Source organism: Notolepis coatsorum, assembly GCF_963971535.1.
Source record: "Notolepis coatsorum genome assembly, chromosome: 19".
In the NCBI taxonomy this organism is placed as follows: Eukaryota; Metazoa; Chordata; class Actinopteri; order Aulopiformes; family Paralepididae; genus Notolepis; species Notolepis coatsorum.
In genome coordinates, this window is record NC_140183.1 from 58,216,263 (window position 1) to 58,237,631 (window position 21,369).

General features: G+C 39.5%; 1 protein-coding gene across 1 annotated transcript in view; it reads right to left on the reverse strand.

Annotated features, from left to right (window-relative positions):
- Positions 1–21,369, reverse strand: part of LOC311246047 (uncharacterized protein) — a 55,959-nt gene that overhangs the window by 11,168 nt on the left and 23,422 nt on the right. Inside the window, exons 2-4 of the mRNA XM_084336118.1 lie at positions 9,239–9,293; positions 6,996–7,110; positions 6,627–6,844 (exon numbers count right to left, since the gene is read on the reverse strand). Of these exons, the coding sequence (XP_084192244.1) occupies positions 6,628–6,844; positions 6,996–7,110; positions 9,239–9,293 (387 nt within the window). The 3' untranslated portion in view covers position 6,627. The remainder of the gene's footprint in view (positions 1–6,626; positions 6,845–6,995; positions 7,111–9,238; positions 9,294–21,369) is intronic.

Sequence of the window (21,369 nt, forward strand, 5' to 3'; positions counted from 1 at the left end):
GGGGCTCCAAGGTGTGGTCAGCATAGCTGATGACATAGCAGTATATGGAGCAAACGAGGAAGAGCATGACAAGAACCTGACCAACCTGATGCAACGAGCTGGCGAGGCAGGTGTTGTTTTTTTGTTTTTGTTTTTTTAACTTTATTTTTTAGCGTTTATCGCTTTTCTGGTCAAGCATGACCGACAGAAACAGGTTGAAATGGGATGTAGAGCAGGGGAAGACATTCTGAGAAATGATGGTGGGTCCAGGAATCGAACTCGTGTCCCCCAGATCCGTGACGAGCACGGTTTTCCCCGACGCAGAAAATAGCGCCGAGATATGCGGTGAGCTACGGGAGCTCCCCTCAGGTGTTGTTTTCAACAGCGACAAATGCACCATAAAACAAAGCAGCATTTCCTTCTTCGGCAACCTGTACACAGGCAAAGGCATCATGCCAGACCCAGATAAGATCAGGGACATAAAACACATGCCAACACCCCAAAACAAAGATGATCTGCACAGATTCATGGGAATGCTAACATACCTGTCCCCCTATATACCAAAGTTTGCAGATAAGGCTCACACCTTGAGGGGGCTGCTAAAAAACGAAGCTCCATGGATATGGGACACTGACCACCAGAAATGCTTCGAGGACCTGAAATCAACAGTCACCGAGCATGCATGTCTGAAGTACTATGACCCAAACACACCTTTAACCCTTGAAGTGGATGCATCACAGAAAGGATTGGGCATTGCCTTGGTGCAGAACAACAGACCCATCGCCTTTGGCTCAAAGACACTGACTGACTGCCAGTCAAGATACAGCAATATAGAGCGAGAGATGCTAGCCATTGTATATGGGATGCAGCGATACCACACGTACCTTTATGGGAAATCATTTCTCGTGGTAACAGACCACAAACCACTCATGACCATATGTGCAAAACCACTGCATGCTGCACCACCACGACTCCAGCGCATGCTGATAAAGACACAAGGGTACAATTATGAAGTCATGTACCGACCTGGTACTCAAATGATCCTGGCAGACACCCTCAGCCGGTTGCCAAACCCAGAAAACCATGGGGACATAGAGCTAGATGAGCGCATTGATGGAGTTGATATGGAGATCGAGGATCAGAAGCAATATACCATTGCATTAATAAACTTCTCCCCTGAGAAACAGGATGCTCTCCGTACAGAAACAGTGAGGGATCTCAAACTTAATGCCCTCAAAGAAGTCATTCACCTAGGATGGCCAGAGCACATCAAAGACCTGCCGAAGGACCTGCGTGCTTACTGGTCCTTCAGGGATGAGCTCGCAATGGAAGCAGGAGTCATATTCAAAAGGTAGACAGGTACTCATCCCAGACTCCATGACTGAGGACATCCTGAAACAGTTACATGTGGGCCACCAAGGGATTGAGAAAACGCGTCGCCTTGCCAGAGAAAGTGTCTATTGGATCAAAATGAATGATGACATTGAAAGGGTGTGCAGATCCTGCAGAGTGTGTGTGGAACATCAAGATGCAAACCCAAAAGAACCTCTCCACCCACACCACATACCATCCAAACCATGGCAGTCTATCGCTTCTGACCTATTTGAGGTCAAAGGTCGCCAGTTCCTTCTGACTGTGGACAGGTATTCCAAATATCCACTGGTGGATGAAATGCCTAATGTGTCTAGCCATGCAGTCACACAAAAAAAATGCAGATGTACCTGTCACTGTTTGGCCGAGTAGACGAGATCCTAACAGATAATGGGCCACAGTACACAGGGCAGGCCTTCCAAAGGTTTGTAACAGACTGGGGAGTCAAACACATCACAAGCTCTCCCCATTACCCAAAGAGCAATGGGTTCATTGAAAGGCACGTGAGACACATCAAATCAATTGTGACCAAAACCCTGGAACAGGGAGGCAATCTACAGATGGCATTACTACAGGTCAGAGCGACGCCCATCGACAGTAAACTGCCATCTCCAGCAGAATTGATATTTGGGAGACCAGGCTGTCACCACCCTGCCGCCAAGTCGGGCAGAGCCAGGCAGGGAGGAGCATAGGGTTCACATGGAACAGAGAACAGCGGACCTAAAAGAGCATCACGACGCAGCTGCCGCAGAGAATTACCCCCACTCTGCCCCGGACAGCATGTGACTGTGCTGAACAAGGATAGAGGGACATGGCATCCAGCTATCATTGTACAAAAATGCAATGAGCCAAGAAGCTATGTTGTACAAACACCAAATGGCAACCAGGTCAGGCGGTGCAGGAGCCACCTGCGTGAGCTATACATCCCACAGATGCAGAGAAGTCCAACACAGACACACTTTGCTGTGCCACAGCTTCAAGAGGACACCCACGAGGGCCCACCGGAAACACCTACAATGCAGAGTGACCCACCGGAAACACCTACGATGTCACCATGTACTACACAGGTGCCCAATAGCCCAGGAACAAGACGCACAAGATGTGGGAGGGTTGTGAACAGACCAGATTTTTACAAAGACTATGTGACCTGAGCACACATTATTGCACGGAAGATGCCCACTACAGAGGGCCAGAACAACACCAGGGGCACAAGGCTGGGTCATCATGGGGACTCTGGTGCTTTGTTATCATTATGGTCTTGGGGGGTGAATGTAAACCTAAATAAGGGGGAGGATTTGCACTTGGTGATGTGATTTCAGTGGACTATTGACATAAGAGTGTTCCGCTAATTATATGGGGCGATGCTGCTAAACAGGGGGGATGTAGTGATATGCAGTAGGTACCATATAATGCCGGTGTGCAACCCGGACGATATATAAGAGTGCACCAGTATGTATGAGCGTCTCTATGTCAACCAAGTAAACTTGAGTCCAGTCTGCAACTCGTTGTCTTCATTGTCTCGATAACACTTCAAGCACTGCCCAAATTATATCATCACTATTGCCTGTTTGAAAGATATCATCCTCAAACACATATACACCTACTGTACATGCCTTGTAGAATTCCACACATAAGAAAGAAAGATACTGGGATGAATAAATAAAATAGGAAATAAAATGTAGAAATGCATGCAATACATAAATAAATATGAACCGAGTGAAACCTTGTTGGCTGCGTCACACAGGGCTCCAGACTAACTTTTTTCACCACCGTCCCAGAACCGTCCCGAAATACAATCTTAACCGTCCCAAAGTGAATGTAACCGTCCCAAAAATCAAATGTCGTTTCTTTACTTTGGTTTTGTCATCTATAGTTGTTATTGCCATAAGAAACACCATTCAGAGAAGGGGAGAATAAATTGATTTAGTCAAAAGGCTCCCAGGTGGAAAGATTTCACAAGAATAATTATGATTAAAAATAAATATATATATATAAAAAAAAAGTGTTTAACAAGGTGCTAGTATAGGGATATTTGGTCACGGTGCTGTTATAGTCAACCAATTGGAGCCATGTTGATTATTCCTTCCATAGGAAAATATATTTAAATGTATTTGTATTTTATTTAGTTTTAGTTTTTTTGTTATTACAAATGTGTGTGTTTATGGTTGAAAATGTTAAGAGATAAATAAAGATCAAATCAAATCTAACTGAATAAGTTATCCCTCTCCTAACAAGAAAGAAAAACGTAGTTTAGCTTTAAACTATATAATGTCATTGCGTCCAGAGATTCCACCTTTGATAACTAAAGTAATGACACTTGACTAGTAATGAAACATGTCCCTTAGATCGCGCTGTCCTCCTGGTCGATATTGATGATAACTGCTGCTAAAATAAAATAAAATAAAATAAGTCCCGAGTCGAGACTCCGTGACCGTGCTGCTGTTCCCAACGAATCCCAATAGTATGCAACTGCAGAGCCGCAGAGCCAGGGGAGCTTTCAGGTCCGGTCACAGGCCCGCTCAACAGCGCCCCCCACCCAACGGCTGAATTGCCAATGGCTGAATTGGAGTATTGCACAGTATCGCCTCACAGCTAGAAAGTCTTGGGTTCGATTCCCACTTGGGGACCAGGTTGCCACGTTGAGGAGTTTGCATGTTCTCTCCGTACTCGCAAAGGTTTCCCCTTCCAATAACATAAACCCAATGGAAAAACATGCAAAACAGATCACGCTGTCGCGCCCTGGCGAAGACGGACAGCCCATGTCTGCCATGAAGGACGATGGGATGGTAAAAGTGCAGAGACATTTCATCTGTGTTTTCATCAGAGAGACATTTCACTCAGGCCTTGTCCAGACTAAAACGATTTTGATCCGTTTCATTTTCGTTTTGTTTTTAGGTTTCCGTAAAAACGAAAACGTCTCAAGATAATAAGTGCATGCCACAAATTAAAAAAATAAATGTCTTTCCTGTTTTATTTTGAAAACCCCCGACCGGAAGTGTTATAGTGTCTGTTGCTAGCAGCTTAACTTTTATCGGCCGGTTCTGTGCTTTTTCGAGCTAACGTAACGTCATTAGTTTCCAACGGAGAGGAGAGAAAGACCTCGGCTCACATGCAGCTCAAACTACCTGTTGGAATAAATTAATTGATTGATGTTTAACTTGTCCCTGTGTGTGTCCAGTCATTTCGACTAGCAAACGTTGTATTTAACATTACCTCAGGATACCACTGTATTGTATTTAGTTGGTTAGCTATGTAGCTAATGTGGATAGCATTTTGAATAGCATCAATGCTAGCTGGCTGGCTACAGCTTTATTTACTAAATTATGGAGGCTTTTTAATCGTCAAGGTAAGAGAGGATTTGTCATGATCAACTGAAGGGGTATGCTATGGAACAGTTTGCGGCAAAAGCCTGATCAGGCTCAATAGCTTCTGCACCATGAACGCAAACTCTGTACGACACAATTGTTGTTGTGATTTGGCTGAGAGTTTGCGCATGCGGGGTAAGGGAGAGGTGGACCAACGCGTCCTCAGTTCAGGAGAAGACGCATATCGCTTGTAAATATGGTGACGCAACGGGGGGGGGGGGGGGGGGGGGGGTCTCCAGGCGTCTTCAGAATTGTGCACTCTGGAGGCTGGTATCAAAAAGTACCGTCTTCAGGCTGCCAGAACGCAGTTCCGTGTGGCAGAACGATGCAAACGATCAAATACTTTGCCTAAAACGACCAAAATCGTTTTAGTCTGGACATGGCCAGAGAGCACAGCACATGTGTGAGCATGCATGTGTGTGCGCCTCACGTCATCGGTTCAGGAGAAGCCGCGTATCGCTTGTAAATATGGTGACGCAATGGGGGGGCGTCTCAGGCGTCTTCAGAGTTGCGCACTCTGGAGGCTGGTATCAAAAAGTACCGTCTTCAGGCTGCCAGAACGCAGTTCCGTGTGGCAGAACGATGCAAACGATCAAATACTTTGCCTAAAACGACCAAAATCGTCTTAAGGCTGCGGTTACACACAGGGGTATTTTCGTTTAGTTTTCAAGGCCAGTTTCGCTTTCCAGAACGCAACGTAATGGCAGGCATGTTAGACATTGGTTTTGCCTCCTGAGCACAGTGATGTAGTACAATGCCGTGGCAGTAGGTGGCGAACATGAAGGCAATTTTCAACCAATCGGAAAATGTTTATGTGGCAATACACTTCCTGCAAAAAAGCAACAAACCACCATCTTTAAATGCATCGCGTTAGCCATTTAGCCAATGTAGCATTTATTTTTCAGCAAAGAAAGTGCAATAAAAGTGCAATAAACAAAACGGATACATTCACTGTGTGTTCTGCCTCTCATTTGTTGATGAAACAAAACTAACATCAACACAATTGACCACCAAGAGCGGAGTTTAGTCTCATCGTCGCCGATTTTGTTAGCTTACATGCTAACACGATAGGGATATGCCATTATAACAGTATAGCATTGTGGCTAGCAGCTAACGTTAGCCAGCCAGCACTAAACTGATATCAGGAGCTATCAGTAGCTAGATAACATTAGACAACGCCTCATGTATTAAACAAAGGTGAATAGATGACTGGGCCATTTTGTTTAATGCTTGTTAAGATTGAAAGAGGAGCTCTGAGCTAACAGGGTCTGGTAGCTAACGTTAGCTCACGTTAGCCAGCTGTTCATGCAATCGTTAATGCTAGCAGAATGAATGGATGTAAACTTTATTTAACAGATTGCAGAATGGGTACAATACAATACGGCTCAATACAAACAATTGTTAAGGGAATGCAGACTGTTGTAGCTTGGACTGGGCTCCTTATAACAATACCTTGACAACACATGGTAGCTGCAACTATTTGGGACAGCTCTGTCGTCACCGGACGTTGGTGAGGGCACGCAGATGTCGGTATCTACTGCGCATGGGCGTTGAGCAACAACGGCTCCGCGCAGATTACATGACACGTTGTCGGCGAGTTTTGGCGAGTATCCAAAACGGAAACACAATTTCAGAATTGGCAGTAGGGCAACGCGTTATCCTGCCAAAACGGCATTTCTATTTAACTAGGACAGCAAACGTAATCATTTAGCAACAAAACAAAAAAAAACTGTGTAACCATGGCCGTCTGGACATGGCCTCAGTGCATATGTGTGTGTGTGTGTGTGTGTGCGTGCGTGTGTGTGTTCCTGTGGGTTGCCCATCTCGCACGTGTGTGTGTGTTAATCTGCATGACAATTAAAAGACTTCTTTCACTCACTCTGTCGTGTAACAACGCTGATTTTATGTTACCTCATCTCCTTTTTGGGGCCTCTGCCTTGGCTTCCTCTGGTTTCGGGGCCTCTGCCTTGGCTTCCTCTGGTTTCGGGGCCTCTGCCTTGGCTTCCTCTGGTTTCGGGGCCTCTGCTTTGGGTGGGTCCTGTTTCGGGGCCTCTGCCTTGGGTGCGTCTTCCTTTGGGGCCTCAGCTTTAGGAGGTTCTGCTTTAATCACCTCATCACCGCACATCTTCCTGTGCAAGAGAGAAAGAAGTAATAAAGAGCTTAGGAAATAGGCGTGGACGGCGAATCCTCTCTGGGAGACGTGCAGAGAATCTATAGGATTTTATGGCGAGCACTCCTCCTCTCCGTCATAGTTCGGGTCCAACACGGTAGTTACTGTACCTGCCCTCTACTGAATCCTTCTTCACAAAGTCGCACACTTTGCTCCGCTGCGTTAGTTGGACTTTCAGAGACGCCACCTCTTCTTCCCCGCTGGTCTGCAGCTTAGAAGATTCAGCTGCAGGTAACGGAGGAATAACCACAGGAGGAAGTTGGAGTTTAATATGTCTACACGTATTAAAATGGGGGCTTGTGTGCTACAGTAGCAGCTGCGGAACAATTCCTCAACTAGCTGGATGACGGTACATGTGACGTGGGAGACTTGGGGGGGGGGGGGGGGGCATGGGGAGTACATTTGCTGTACTTAAATGTTAAATGTTGAGATGTCTCTCGTCAGTGGTGCCGTATGGGGGGGAAAGCTGGGACCATTCTAAGGGCCTGTGACTGACAGGGGCCCTAACAAATTATTAGAATATTAGGTCATTTCTTTTCAATATGAAATCATTAATCATCATTAACTCATTCTGCGCCATCGCTTAAGCCTTAATCCACGAGATGGCGCTAATACACCACCGCTGTAAGTCAATGGGGGGACTGCGAGATTTGCGAGTCCTTAAAATATATCTTAAATTAAAGCTATGGGTCTAATACACCAGTCGATTATCAGTGAGTTTCTTCCAGTACAAAACGGATTGTTTTTTCATCAGTACATTTCCGTTTGATAGCCTTTTGAATATGAGTATAACTTTGGGTGCTTCTGAGTAATTCCAGAGAAAGACGCGATAATAGCGTTTTAGTGGAATACACTAAACATGTTGTAATTTTTCGCCTGATTATCGAATCTTCCTGAATCAACACTAGATCATCATTATTATCCTTCCTCGTGCAAGCATGCAATGTGGTTTAGACCGGCGCCCCCCCCCCCGCACCCAACGGCAGCAGCCACACATAGACAAAGAGACAGCGTCGATCGGGGTAGAAATAAATATCAGATCAATGATCAAATTTATATAGTGTTCTTACCTTGTATCTGATGTAATGCAAAAGAAATAATCCAATTATCTGATCGCCATTCCAAATACTGCTTGTGGAGATCCGTACCACATTACCGACCGTTTCACAATGACGGGCGGGCGGGGTTACTGTTCCAATGCATCGTTGTAGGGCTGGGCGATATGGCAAAAAAATCATATTGCGATAACGATATGATAATGTTATCATATTTCTCGATATCGATAATTATCAATTTTTTTTTTTAACAACAGATGTATGTTTATTTTGCAGCAATTCTTTGTCGTTGGCGCCATCTTTAGTGTTACATCCCCTCACACTCCAGTTCTCAGGCTGCAGCTGGTTTAAAAGCAAAAGTAAACCAGCTTCTCTGCTGGCTGTGGCTCCAGGGGAGTTGAACAGTTCTGGCTCTGCTAGTTTGTTTTTGATCTTTTGGCGCTTTTTTGGTGGACAAACCACCGCACATGTGCACTGTGACTCGTAACTGGAGTCTAGCTCTGCTAGCACACATAGCCTACTGTGTACAGACGGTTTCAAACTGTATTTTAAATTAGAAAGCAAACAAAATAAATGGACAAGAGAAAAATAAATCTCAATTTGGTCAGTATTGTCATTTGGACAAGCAAAGCCATTACTTTAAGTTGCAGGCAAAAAAGACAAGTCTGTCCACTGTCTCTGGTTTTAAAACTGCCCTGTTGCAGGTCACAAAAATAATAATAATAATGAAAGAAAAAAAAAGAAAAAAAATCGATATCGATTATTAAAATATATCGCGATATTTATCGTTATCGTTATATCGCCCAGCCCTATCTGACTACCTCGCCCGAGTATTTAAACACCGCCCCCACGGCTCGGATCGTCCCAGAAAAGAAACTACACCATTCCCAGTGGAGTGCAATACCCGCTGGAAGGCGTAGGCGGCAATATTTGCCCTTTTGCGAGCTCAGACCCATTCCCAACGATAACATCAGGCTGGATGGATGAAAATGTATAGATATCGCTAATAAAAGAAATAACGATTAAAACCTGACTATACTCGTGATTGGCGCTCAAGCGATGGCGAGTTAACTCGACTATCATCGTGACTGGCGCTGAATGAGTTAATAGAATATTTTATTTACAGTGTGCTAATAAAACAAAGTGTATTTAAATGTTCTTGTTTTTGGCAACATTTATAGAGCCTCCACCCCCCCACCCCACTATTTACATGAAATGGTCCGGTCCTGCCCCCTAACCAGTCTCGACTGTACTTGCTTTCTATTCTGGATACAAGTTTTGGTCCAAAATACACTTACCATTGACATTATTGCTTTCTGACTCTACTGCTGCCAGCTCATCGTTTATGTGTTTCTGCAAGAGAGGAGAAACACAATCAGCCAACATGAACATCTTTCGGTCTCCACGACTTCACAAGTGACTCTGGCTGAATTCCAATATCCACACTACAGACTCAAAGACCGAGCCCTCGTGGACTTGACTGGTGCATTTCCTAGTTGTCAAAGTCCAAGAGGGTGCAGGGGTTCTGAGTAGGAAGAGGCTTTGGAACAGCCATACCCCTCTCAATCAACAGAATCAACATCAGCTGTGCAGTACATTGCAATGTCACTGTCAGCAACCTAAGATTATCACATTTATCACAAGGATGAACCCCTTAACACTTTGAGTGCCAGCAACGAGATTTCTCGTTAGTTCATGCCAACCGTTGAGTGCCAGCCGACAAGAAATCTAGTTTTTTTTTTTAATCGTTATTTTTTTTATTATCGATTTCCATTCATTTTTCATTAATCTAGCCTCATGTTACCAGTGGGGATCTGTCTGAGCTCGAACAGGGAAAATACCGCCCCCTATCGTCTCTCCGGATGGTACTGCACCCCATTGGATTGGACTGAATGAAACGCATGGGGAAAAAAGAGTCCGGATTCCACATTTGACTTGTCAGGCATGTAATCCGAGCCTATTGCAGTCATCGCCCACCATCAGAACAGCGTGGAATATGTCTTTCGACCACCCAGCGTTGGATCAATAAACGCGATCGATATTTGGAATGGCGATCAGGAATTGGAATAATCTTTTTGGAGAACATCTGATCTGAGGTAAGGAATCTATTTTACCAGTATTGGGATAATCAGAGCTGGTTTCACCTATATATCAACGATGTGTGTGTGTGTGGCTATGTGTGTGTAGCTGATCAGGAAATAAGATAATCGATTTTTCAGCCCGCTTCTATAGCGTGCATAAGTACACATATACTATCGATAATCTAGCGGGTTTTTTTTATCCACTTTTTCTCCCATTTTCTATTTTTTCTCCCATCCCAATTTTCGTATCATCCAATTCAACCCTCCCCTGTTTTTGAACGCTGTTTCTTGCCTCCCACAAGCCGGCTGCAATGTGGACTAAGTCATACATAGCACGAGTCCCCTCCGATACTCGAGGTAACAGCAGTCGCATCTTTCCACCTGCGCGGCTCGATCTTTCAACGTCAGGGGTCTGGGCCCCGCCCCCGTCGCTTCCTGATTCTACTGCGCAGGCGCACCATCCGACCTGTAGGAGTCGCTGTCCACAACGCCCGATCCCCACCCATCAGTTTCCCTCCCCCCCAATACTGCCAATGTGTATTAGTGCGGACGACCAGCTAAACTGAAAGCAATGTGGAGCGCTGGGCTCGAACAGGGAGGCGACCTGTTTGAGCCTAGTCTCCAGTATTCGTGGTGAGCGCCTTGCCCACTGCACCACGTAGTTTATTTGATAGCGATTCATAAACAGGCCGAAAAATGACGTGTTTTGTGTATTACAGTAAAGCGCGATTCCTGCAGAATCTTTTTTTCTGAAAGTTAAAAAAACGAGCGTTTTTCAAAATGGTATCAAACGGAAATGAACCGATTAAAAAACAGCATGGCTTTTGATGATGAAATCACTGCGCCCAGGCAGCAGTGGTTCGGCAAAATGATTTCCCAGTATATATCTGCTTAGAAAACGAAAATGTCAACAAAAAAAATGTAAGATTCTCCACGTGGTAAATACACAGGCCATGTTTACAGGAACGTTTTGGAGTTGTATTTGGAGTGTATTTCGTGACTGTTGGGAACTAGGCTACACTGGCACACCTACTTCCAGTGAAAAGAGACACCTTAACCCTTTCACTGCCACACTACAGAAGGTTAACCTTTTACTATCACACTACCGACGGATAGTAAAGGGTTAACCTTCTGTAGTGTGGCAGTGAAAGGGTTAACCGACTGTTGTGTGGCAGTGAAAGGGTTAACATTCTGTGTATTGTCGCAAGTGAAAGGGTTAACCGTTTGGTAGTGCGGCAGTGAAAGGGTTAAAGAGATGAAAGAAGGTCAAAGATCTAAGAGAACTTATTTGATTCATTTATTCTTATAAGAAAAAAGAAAGGACACTCAGCATGTCTTAATAGATGATAGTATACGATGACCTTCATGGAATTAGATTGTTTTAAGTAAGAAGTTGTTGCTATACCCATGCATTAAAAACATTTATGCATGAATTAAGTGGTAAATGGTGCATTTATATAGCGCTTTGTTCCTCACATTCACTCCCACAATGATGGTGGAGACAACCATGCAAGGAGCCAACCTGCTCATCGGGAGCAGTTAGGGGTTGAGTGTCTTGCTCAAGGACACTTCGACATGGGAGGAGCGGGAATCGAACCGGGACGACCGCTCTACCTCCTGAGCCACTGTCGCCCCCCTTTAATTCCCATCATTGCCCATTGAAATAAGCCCTGCCCCCTTATGCCTGGAACCTGTTTCTGACATGCTTCCCATCACGCTTCCTATGCTTCCCAATGCTTCTGTGGTCATCCACAAACAGTCCATCTCGCAGGTCTCAGTCTCTTCATATAAATATCTTGGGATTTTTGTTGATAACTCATTAACCTGGAACACCCATGTAGACAGCACTGCGGTCAAGTGAGCCGTCTTTTGCTTTTGCGTGGTCAAGTGAGCCGCTCTTGTTTTTCGAGTGCGCGATTAGTTCCAGATTTACGGTAATGCATTAAAACAAGCCTGGGACGCTGTTGTAATGAACCGACGTGACTTTTGAACACAGTCTCACAAGTAGATCTTACAGAAATACTTAATATGACATTGAATGCGCATCGAATCAATAGGACGTTTAGTCTAATCAATAGGACGTTTCGTATGTGCAGTATTATTGAACATCGAATCAATAGGACGCGCAGTATATTCGATCACTAAACTAAAGCTACAGACAATTCCACAGAGGAACACTTCCGGTGAGAATTTCAAAGTAAAGGATGGCATGTGGTTCATTTCTATTATTTCATAAGTAGTTTATTACACTGCCATGTTTGTACTTAATACTTCTCAAGACTACTTGCACAAATAATATTAACTACTTTTACTGTGTACTTTGAGTAATTTGAGTTTCAAAGTCCTTTTTATAGAACAATGAGTATTTTCGACTAACTTTGATGTGGGATAAAAAAAGATTTTCCCATAAGCACTTTATGAAACTGCCATGGTTGTACTTAGTACCTCTTAGACTACTTGTACAAATTATATGAAATATTTTTACTGTGTACTTTTTGAGTAATTTCAGTTTCAAAGTCCTCAGAATCAGCATTTTCGACTAACTTTGATGTTGGATAAAAACAATTCTTCCCATAAGCACTTTATGAAACTGCCATGGTTGTACTTAGTACCTCTTAGACTACCTGTACAAATTATATGAAATATTTTTACTGTGTACTTTTTGAGTAATTTGAGTTTCAAAGTCCCCAGAATCAGCATTTTCGACTAACTTTGATGTGGGATAAAAAAAGATTTTCCCATAAGCACTTTATGAAACTGCCATGGTTGTACTTAGTACCTCTTAAGGCGCTCCCATAGTCCAGCAGACTGTACACAGAGCAGACTCCGCGGACGTCCGCGCGGACTCTTGAGCTTTGATCTCAGCGGACAGCAGACCCACAGGTGCGACGCTCCTATTTTCTGAGGCGCGGACATCCGCGCCGCTGACTTGGTGTCACACAAAACGCTGCTCGGCGTTTTGGTTGACATCGAACTGCATTTAATGTGACGCCGTGCGAGCGATTGGTGGCGCGAGGAGAGAGATGAGCCCGTGAAGCTCGCTCTCTCTCTCTCTCTCTCTCTCGCTCTCTCGCTCTCTCTCTCGCTCTCCCGCTGATAATGTTCCTTCTGATCTGCCAGTACAGCAGAACAGACAGAATTGTGGGAAATGTAGTAAAACTGGTGCGAGAAATGTAGGAAATAGACCGCGGACGTCCGCTGAGATCTGCTCGACTATGAAAGCTCAAAGAGCCGCGCGGACATCCGCGGAGTCTGCTCTGTGTACAGTCTGCTGGACTATGGGAGCGCCTTTAGACTACCTGTACAAATTATATGAAATATTTTTACTGTGTACTTTTTGAGTAATTTGAGTTTCAAAGTCCCCAGAATCAGCATTTTCGACTAACTTTGATGTGGGATAAAAAAAGATTTTCCCATAAGCACTTTATGAAACTGCCATGGTTGTACTTAGTACCTCTTAGACTACTTGTACAAATTATATGAAATATTTTTACTGTGTACTTTTTGAGTAATTTCAGTTTTAAAGTCCTCAGAATCAGCATTTTCGACTAACTTTGATGTGGGATAAAAAAAGATTTTCCCATAAGCACTTTATGAAACTGCCATGGTTGTACTTAGTACCTCTTAGACTACTTGTACAAATTATATGAAATATTTTTACTGTGTACTTTTTGAGTAATTTCAGTTTCAAAGTCCCCAGAATCAGCATTTTCGACTAACTTTGATGTGGGATAAAAAAAGATTTTCCCATAAGCACTTTATGAAACTGCCATGGTTGTACTTAGTACCTCTTAGACTACTTGTACAAATTATATGAAATATTTTTACTGTGTACTTTTTGAGTAATTTCAGTTTCAAAGTCCTCAGAATCAGCATTTTCGACTAACTTTGATGTTGGATAAAAACAATTCTTCCCATAAGCACTTTATGAAACTGCCATGGTTGTACTTAGTACCTCTTAGACTACCTGTACAAATTATATGAAATATTTTTACTGTGTACTTTTTGAGTAATTTCAGTTTTAAAGTCCTCAGAATCAGCATTTTCGACTAACTTTGATGTGGGATAAAAAAAGATTTTCCCATAAGCACTTTATGAAACTGCCATGGTTGTACTTAGTACCTCTTAAACTACTTGTACAAATTATATGAAATATTTTTACTGTGTACTTTTTGAGTAATTTCAGTTTCAAAGTCCCCAGAATCAGCATTTTCGACTAACTTTGATGTGGGATAAAAAAAGATTTTCCCATAAGCACTTTATGAAACTGCCATGGTTGTACTTAGTACCTCTTAGACTACTTGTACAAATTATATGAAATATTTTTACTGTGTACTTTTTGAGTAATTTCAGTTTCAAAGTCCTCAGAATCAGCATTTTCGACTAACTTTGATGTTGGATAAAAACAATTCTTCCCATAAGCACTTTATGAAACTGCCATGGTTGTACTTAGTACCTCTTAGACTACCTGTACAAATTATATGAAATATTTTTACTGTGTACTTTTTGAGTAATTTCAGTTTCAAAGTCCCCAGAATCAGCATTTTCGACTAACTTTGATGTGGGATAAAAAAAGATTTTCCCATAAGCACTTTATGAAACTGCCATGGTTGTACTTAGTACCTCTTAGACTACTTGTACAAATTATATGAAATATTTTTACTGTGTACTTTTTGAGTAATTTCAGTTTCAAAGTCCTCAGAATCAGCATTTTCGACTAACTTTGATGTTGGATAAAAACAATTCTTCCCATAAGCACTTTATGAAACTGCCATGGTTGTACTTAGTACCTCTTAGACTACTTGTACAAATTATATGAAATATTTTTACTGTGTACTTTTTGAGTAATTTCAGTTTCAAAGTCCCCAGAATCAGCATTTTCGACTAACTTTGATGTGGGATAAAAAAAGATTTTCCCATAAACACTTTATGAAACTGCCATGGTTGTACTTAGTACCTCTTAGACTACTTGTACAAATTATATGAAATATTTTTACTGTGTACTTTTTGAGTAATTTCAGTTTTAAAGTCCTCAGAATCAGCATTTTCGACTAACTTTGATGTGGGATAAAAAAAGATTTTCCCATAAGCACTTTATGAAACTGCCATGGTTGTACTTAGTACCTCTTAGACTACTTGTACAAATTATACGAAATATTTTTACTGTGTACTTTTTGAGTAATTTGAGTTTCAAAGTCCTCAGAATCAGCATTTTCGACTAACTTTGATGTGGGATAAAAAAAGATTTTCCCATAAGCACTTTATGAAACTGCCATGGTTGTACTTAGTACCTCTTAGACTACCTGTACAAATTATATGAAATATTTTTACTGTGTACTTTTTGAGTAATTTGAGTTTCAAAGTCCCCAGAATCAGCATTTTCGACTAACTTTGATGTGGGATAAAAAAAGATTTTCCCATAAGCACTTTATGAAACTGCCATGGTTGTACTTAGTACCTCTTAGACTACTTGTACAAATTATATGAAATATTTTTACTGTGTACTTTTTGAGTAATTTCAGTTTCAAAGTCCCCAGAATCAGCATTTTCGACTAACTTTGATGTGGGATAAAAAAAGATTTTCCCATAAACACTTTATGAAACTGCCATGGTTGTACTTAGTACCTCTTAGACTACTTGTACAAATTATATGAAATATTTTTACTGTGTACTTTTTGAGTAATTTCAGTTTCAAAGTCCTCAGAATCAGCATTTTCGACTAACTTTGATGTTGGATAAAAACAATTCTTCCAATAAGCACTTTATGAAACTGCCATGGTTGTACTTAGTACCTCTTGGACTACCTGTACAAATTATATGAAATATTTTTACTGTGTACTTTTTGAGTAATTTCAGTTTCAAAGTCCTCAGAATCAGGATTTTCGACTAACTTTGATGTGGTATAAAAAAAGATTTTCCCATAAGCACTTTCCCACATCAAAGTTAGTCGAAAATGCTGATTCTGAGGACTTTAAAACTGAAATTACTCAAAAAGTACACAGTAAAAATATTTCATATAATTTGTACAAGTAGTCTAAGAGGTACTAAGTACAACCATGGCAGTTTCATAAAGTGCTTATGGGAAAATCTTTTTTTATACCACATCAAAGTTAGTCGAAAATGCTGATTCTGAGGACTTTGAAACTGAAATTACTCAAAAAGTACACAGTAAAAATATTTCATATAATTTGTACAGGTAGTCTAAGAGGTACTAAGTACAACCATGGCAGTTTCATAAAGTGCTTATGGGAAAATCTTTTTTTATCCCACATCAAAGTTAGTCGAAAATGCTGATTCTGGGGACTTTGAAACTCAAATTACTCAAAAAGTACACAGTAAAAATATTTCATATAATTTGTACAAGTAGTCTAAGAGGTACTAAGTACAACCATGGCAGTTTCATAAAGTGCTTATGGGAAAATCTTTTTTTATACCACATCAAAGTTAGTCGAAAATGCTGATTCTGAGGACTTTGAAACTCAAATTACTCAAAAAGTACACAGTAAAAATATTTCATATAATTTGTACAGGTAGTCTAAGAGGTACTAAGTACAACCATGGCAGTTTCATAAAGTGCTTATGGGAAGAATTGTTTTTATCCAACATCAAAGTTAGTCGAAAATGCTGATTCTGAGGACTTTGAAACTGAAATTACTCAAAAAGTACACAGTAAAAATATTTCATATAATTTGTACAGGTAGTCTAAGAGGTACTAAGTACAACCATGGCAGTTTCATAAAGTGCTTATGGGAAAATCTTTTTTTATCCCACATCAAAGTTAGTCGAAAATGCTGATTCTGGGGACTTTGAAACTCAAATTACTCAAAAAGTACACAGTAAAAATATTTCATATAATTTGTACAAGTAGTCTAAGAGGTACTAAGTACAACCATGGCAGTTTCATAAAGTGCTTATGGGAAAATCTTTTTTTATACCACATCAAAGTTAGTCGAAAATGCTGATTCTGAGGACTTTGAAACTGAAATTACTCAAAAAGTACACAGTAAAAATATTTCATATAATTTGTACAGGTAGTCTAAGAGGTACTAAGTACAACCATGGCAGTTTCATAAAGTGCTTATGGGAAAATCTTTTTTTATCCCACATCAAAGTTAGTCGAAAATGCTGATTCTGGGGACTTTGAAACTCAAATTACTCAAAAAGTACACAGTAAAAATATTTCATATAATTTGTACAGGTAGTCTAAGAGGTACTAAGTACAACCATGGCAGTTTCATAAAGTGCTTATGGGAAAATCTTTTTTTATCCCACATCAAAGTTAGTCGAAAATGCTGATTCTGGGGACTTTGAAACTCAAATTACTCAAAAAGTACACAGTAAAAATATTTCATATAATTTGTACAGGTAGTCTAAGAGGTACTAAGTACAACCATGGCAGTTTCATAAAGTGCTTATGGGAAGAATTGTTTTTATCCAACATCAAAGTTAGTCGAAAATGCTGATTCTGAGGACTTTGAAACTGAAATTACTCAAAAAGTACACAGTAAAAATATTTCATATAATTTGTACAGGTAGTCTAAGAGGTACTAAGTACAACCATGGCAGTTTCATAAAGTGCTTATGGGAAAATCTTTTTTTATCCCACATCAAAGTTAGTCGAAAATGCTGATTCTGGGGACTTTGAAACTCAAATTACTCAAAAAGTACACAGTAAAAATATTTCATATAATTTGTACAAGTAGTCTAAGAGGTACTAAGTACAACCATGGCAGTTTCATAAAGTGCTTATGGGAAAATGTTTTTTTATACCACATCAAAGTTAGTCGAAAATGCTGATTCTGAGGACTTTAAAATTGAAATTACTCAAAAAGTACACAGTAAAAATATTTCATATAATTTGTACAAGTAGTCTAAGAGGTACTAAGTACAACCATGGCAGTTTCATAAAGTGCTTATGGGAAAATCTTTTTTTATACCACATCAAAGTTAGTCGAAAATGCTGATTCTGAGGACTTTGAAACTCAAATTACTCAAAAAGTACACAGTAAAAATATTTCATATAATTTGTACAGGTAGTCTAAGAGGTACTAAGTACAACCATGGCAGTTTCATAAAGTGCTTATGGGAAGAATTGTTTTTATCCAACATCAAAGTTAGTCGAAAATGCTGATTCTGAGGACTTTGAAACTGAAATTACTCAAAAAGTACACAGTAAAAATATTTCATATAATTTGTACAGGTAGTCTAAGAGGTACTAAGTACAACCATGGCAGTTTCATAAAGTGCTTATGGGAAAATCTTTTTTTATCCCACATCAAAGTTAGTCGAAAATGCTGATTCTGGGGACTTTGAAACTCAAATTACTCAAAAAGTACACAGTAAAAATATTTCATATAATTTGTACAAGTAGTCTAAGAGGTACTAAGTACAACCATGGCAGTTTTATAAAGTGCTTATGGGAAAATCTTTTTTTATACCACATCAAAGTTAGTCGAAAATGCTGATTCTGAGGACTTTGAAACTGAAATTACTCAAAAAGTACACAGTAAAAATATTTCATATAATTTGTACAGGTAGTCTAAGAGGTACTAAGTACAACCATGGCAGTTTCATAAAGTGCTTATGGGAAAATCTTTTTTTATCCCACATCAAAGTTAGTCGAAAATGCTGATTCTGGGGACTTTGAAACTCAAATTACTCAAAAAGTACAAAGTAAAAATATTTCATATAATTTGTACAGGTAGTCTAAGTGGTACTAAGTACAACCATGGCAGTTTCATAAAGTGCTTATGGGAAGAATTGTTTTTATCCAACATCAAAGTTAGTCGAAAATGCTGATTCTGAGGACTTTGAAACTGAAATTACTCAAAAAGTACACAGTAAAAATATTTCATATAATTTGTACAGGTAGTCTAAGAGGTACTAAGTACAACCATGGCAGTTTCATAAAGTGCTTATGGGAAAATCTTTTTTTATCCCACATCAAAGTTAGTCGAAAATGCTGATTCTGGGGACTTTGAAACTCAAATTACTCAAAAAGTACACAGTAAAAATATTTCATATAATTTGTACAAGTAGTCTAAGAGGTACTAAGTACAACCATGGCAGTTTCATAAAGTGCTTATGGGAAAATCTTTTTTTATACCACATCAAAGTTAGTCGAAAATGCTGATTCTGAGGACTTTAAAATTGAAATTACTCAAAAAGTACACAGTAAAAATATTTCATATAATTTGTACAAGTAGTCTAAGAGGTACTAAGTACAACCATGGCAGTTTCATAAAGTGCTTATGGGAAAATCTTTTTTTATACCACATCAAAGTTAGTCGAAAATGCTGATTCTGAGGACTTTGAAACTGAAATTACTCAAAAAGTACACAGTAAAAATATTTCATATAATTTGTACAGGTAGTCTAAGAGGTACTAAGTACAACCATGGCAGTTTCATAAAGTGCTTATGGGAAAATCTTTTTTTATCCCACATCAAAGTTAGTCGAAAATTTTGATTCTGGGGACTTTGAAACTCAAATTACTCAAAAAGTACACAGTAAAAATATTTCATATAATTTGTACAAGTAGTCTAAGAGGTACTAAGTACAACCATGGCAGTTTCATAAAGTGCTTATGGGAAAATCTTTTTTTATCCCACATCAAAGTTAGTCGAAAATGCTGATTCTGAGGACTTTGAAACTGAAATTACTCAAAAAGTACACAGTAAAAATATTTCATATAATTTGTACAAGTAGTCTAAGAGGTACTAAGTACAACCATGGCAGTTTCATAAAGTGCTTATGGGAAAATCTTTTTTTATCCCACATCAAAGTTAGTCGAAAATGCTGATTCTGAGGACTTTGAAACTGAAATTACTCAAAAAGTACACAGTAAAAATATTTCATATAATTTGTACAAGTAGTCTAAGAGGTACTAAGTACAACCATGGCAGTTTCATAAAGTGCTTATGGGAAAATCTTTTTTTATACCACATCAAAGTTAGTCGAAAATGCTGATTCTGAGGACTTTGAAACTCAAATTACTCAAAAAGTACACAGTAAAAATATTTCATATAATTTGTACAAGTAGTCTAAGAGGTACTAAGTACAACCATGGCAGTTTCATAAAGTGCTTATGGGAAAATCTTTTTTTATCCCACATCAAAGTTAGTCGAAAATGCTGATTCTGAGGACTTTGAAACTGAAATTACTCAAAAAGTACACAGTAAAAATATTTCATATAATTTGTACAAGTAGTCTAAGAGGTACTAAGTACAACCATGGCAGTTTCATAAAGTGCTTATGGGAAAATCTTTTTTTATCCCACATCAAAGTTAGTCGAAAATGCTGATTCTGAGGACTTTGAAACTGAAATTACTCAAAAAGTACACAGTAAAAATATTTCATATAATTTGTACAAGTAGTCTAAGAGGTACTAAGTACAACCATGGCAGTTTCATAAAGTGCTTATGGGAAAATCTTTTTTTATACCACATCAAAGTTAGTCGAAAATGCTGATTCTGAGGACTTTGAAACTCAAATTACTCAAAAAGTACACAGTAAAAATATTTCATATAATTTGTACAAGTAGTCTAAGAGGTACTAAGTACAACCATGGCAGTTTTCATAAAGTGCTTATGGGAAAATCTTTTTTTATCCCACATCAAAGTTAGTCGAAAATGCTGATTCTGAGGACTTTAAAACTGAAATTACTCAAAAAGTACACAGTAAAAATATTTCATATAATTTGTACAGGTAGTCTAAGAGGTACTAAGTACAACCATGGCAGTTTCATAAAGTGCTTATGGGAAGAATTGTTTTTATCCAACATCAAAGTTAGTCGAAAATGCTGATTCTGGGGACTTTGAAACTCAAATTACTCAAAAAGTACACAGTAAAAATATTTCATATAATTTGTACAGGTAGTCTAAGAGGTACTAAGTACAACCATGGCAGTTTCATAAAGTGCTTATGGGAAAATCTTTTTTTATCCCACATCAAAGTTAGTCGAAAATGCTGATTCTGGGGACTTTGAAACTCAAATTACTCAAAAAGTACACAGTAAAAATATTTCATATAATTTGTACAAGTAGTCTAAGAGGTACTAAGTACAACCATGGCAGTTTCATAAAGTGCTTATGGGAAAATCTTTTTTTATCCCACATCAAAGTTAGTCGAAAATGCTGATTCTGGGGACTTTGAAACTCAAATTACTCAAAAAGTACACAGTAAAAATATTTCATATAATTTGTACAAGTAGTCTAAGAGGTACTAAGTACAACCATGGCAGTTTCATAAAGTGCTTATGGGAAAATCTTTTTTTATACCACATCAAAGTTAGTCGAAAATGCTGATTCTGAGGACTTTGAAACTCAAATTACTCAAAAAGTACACAGT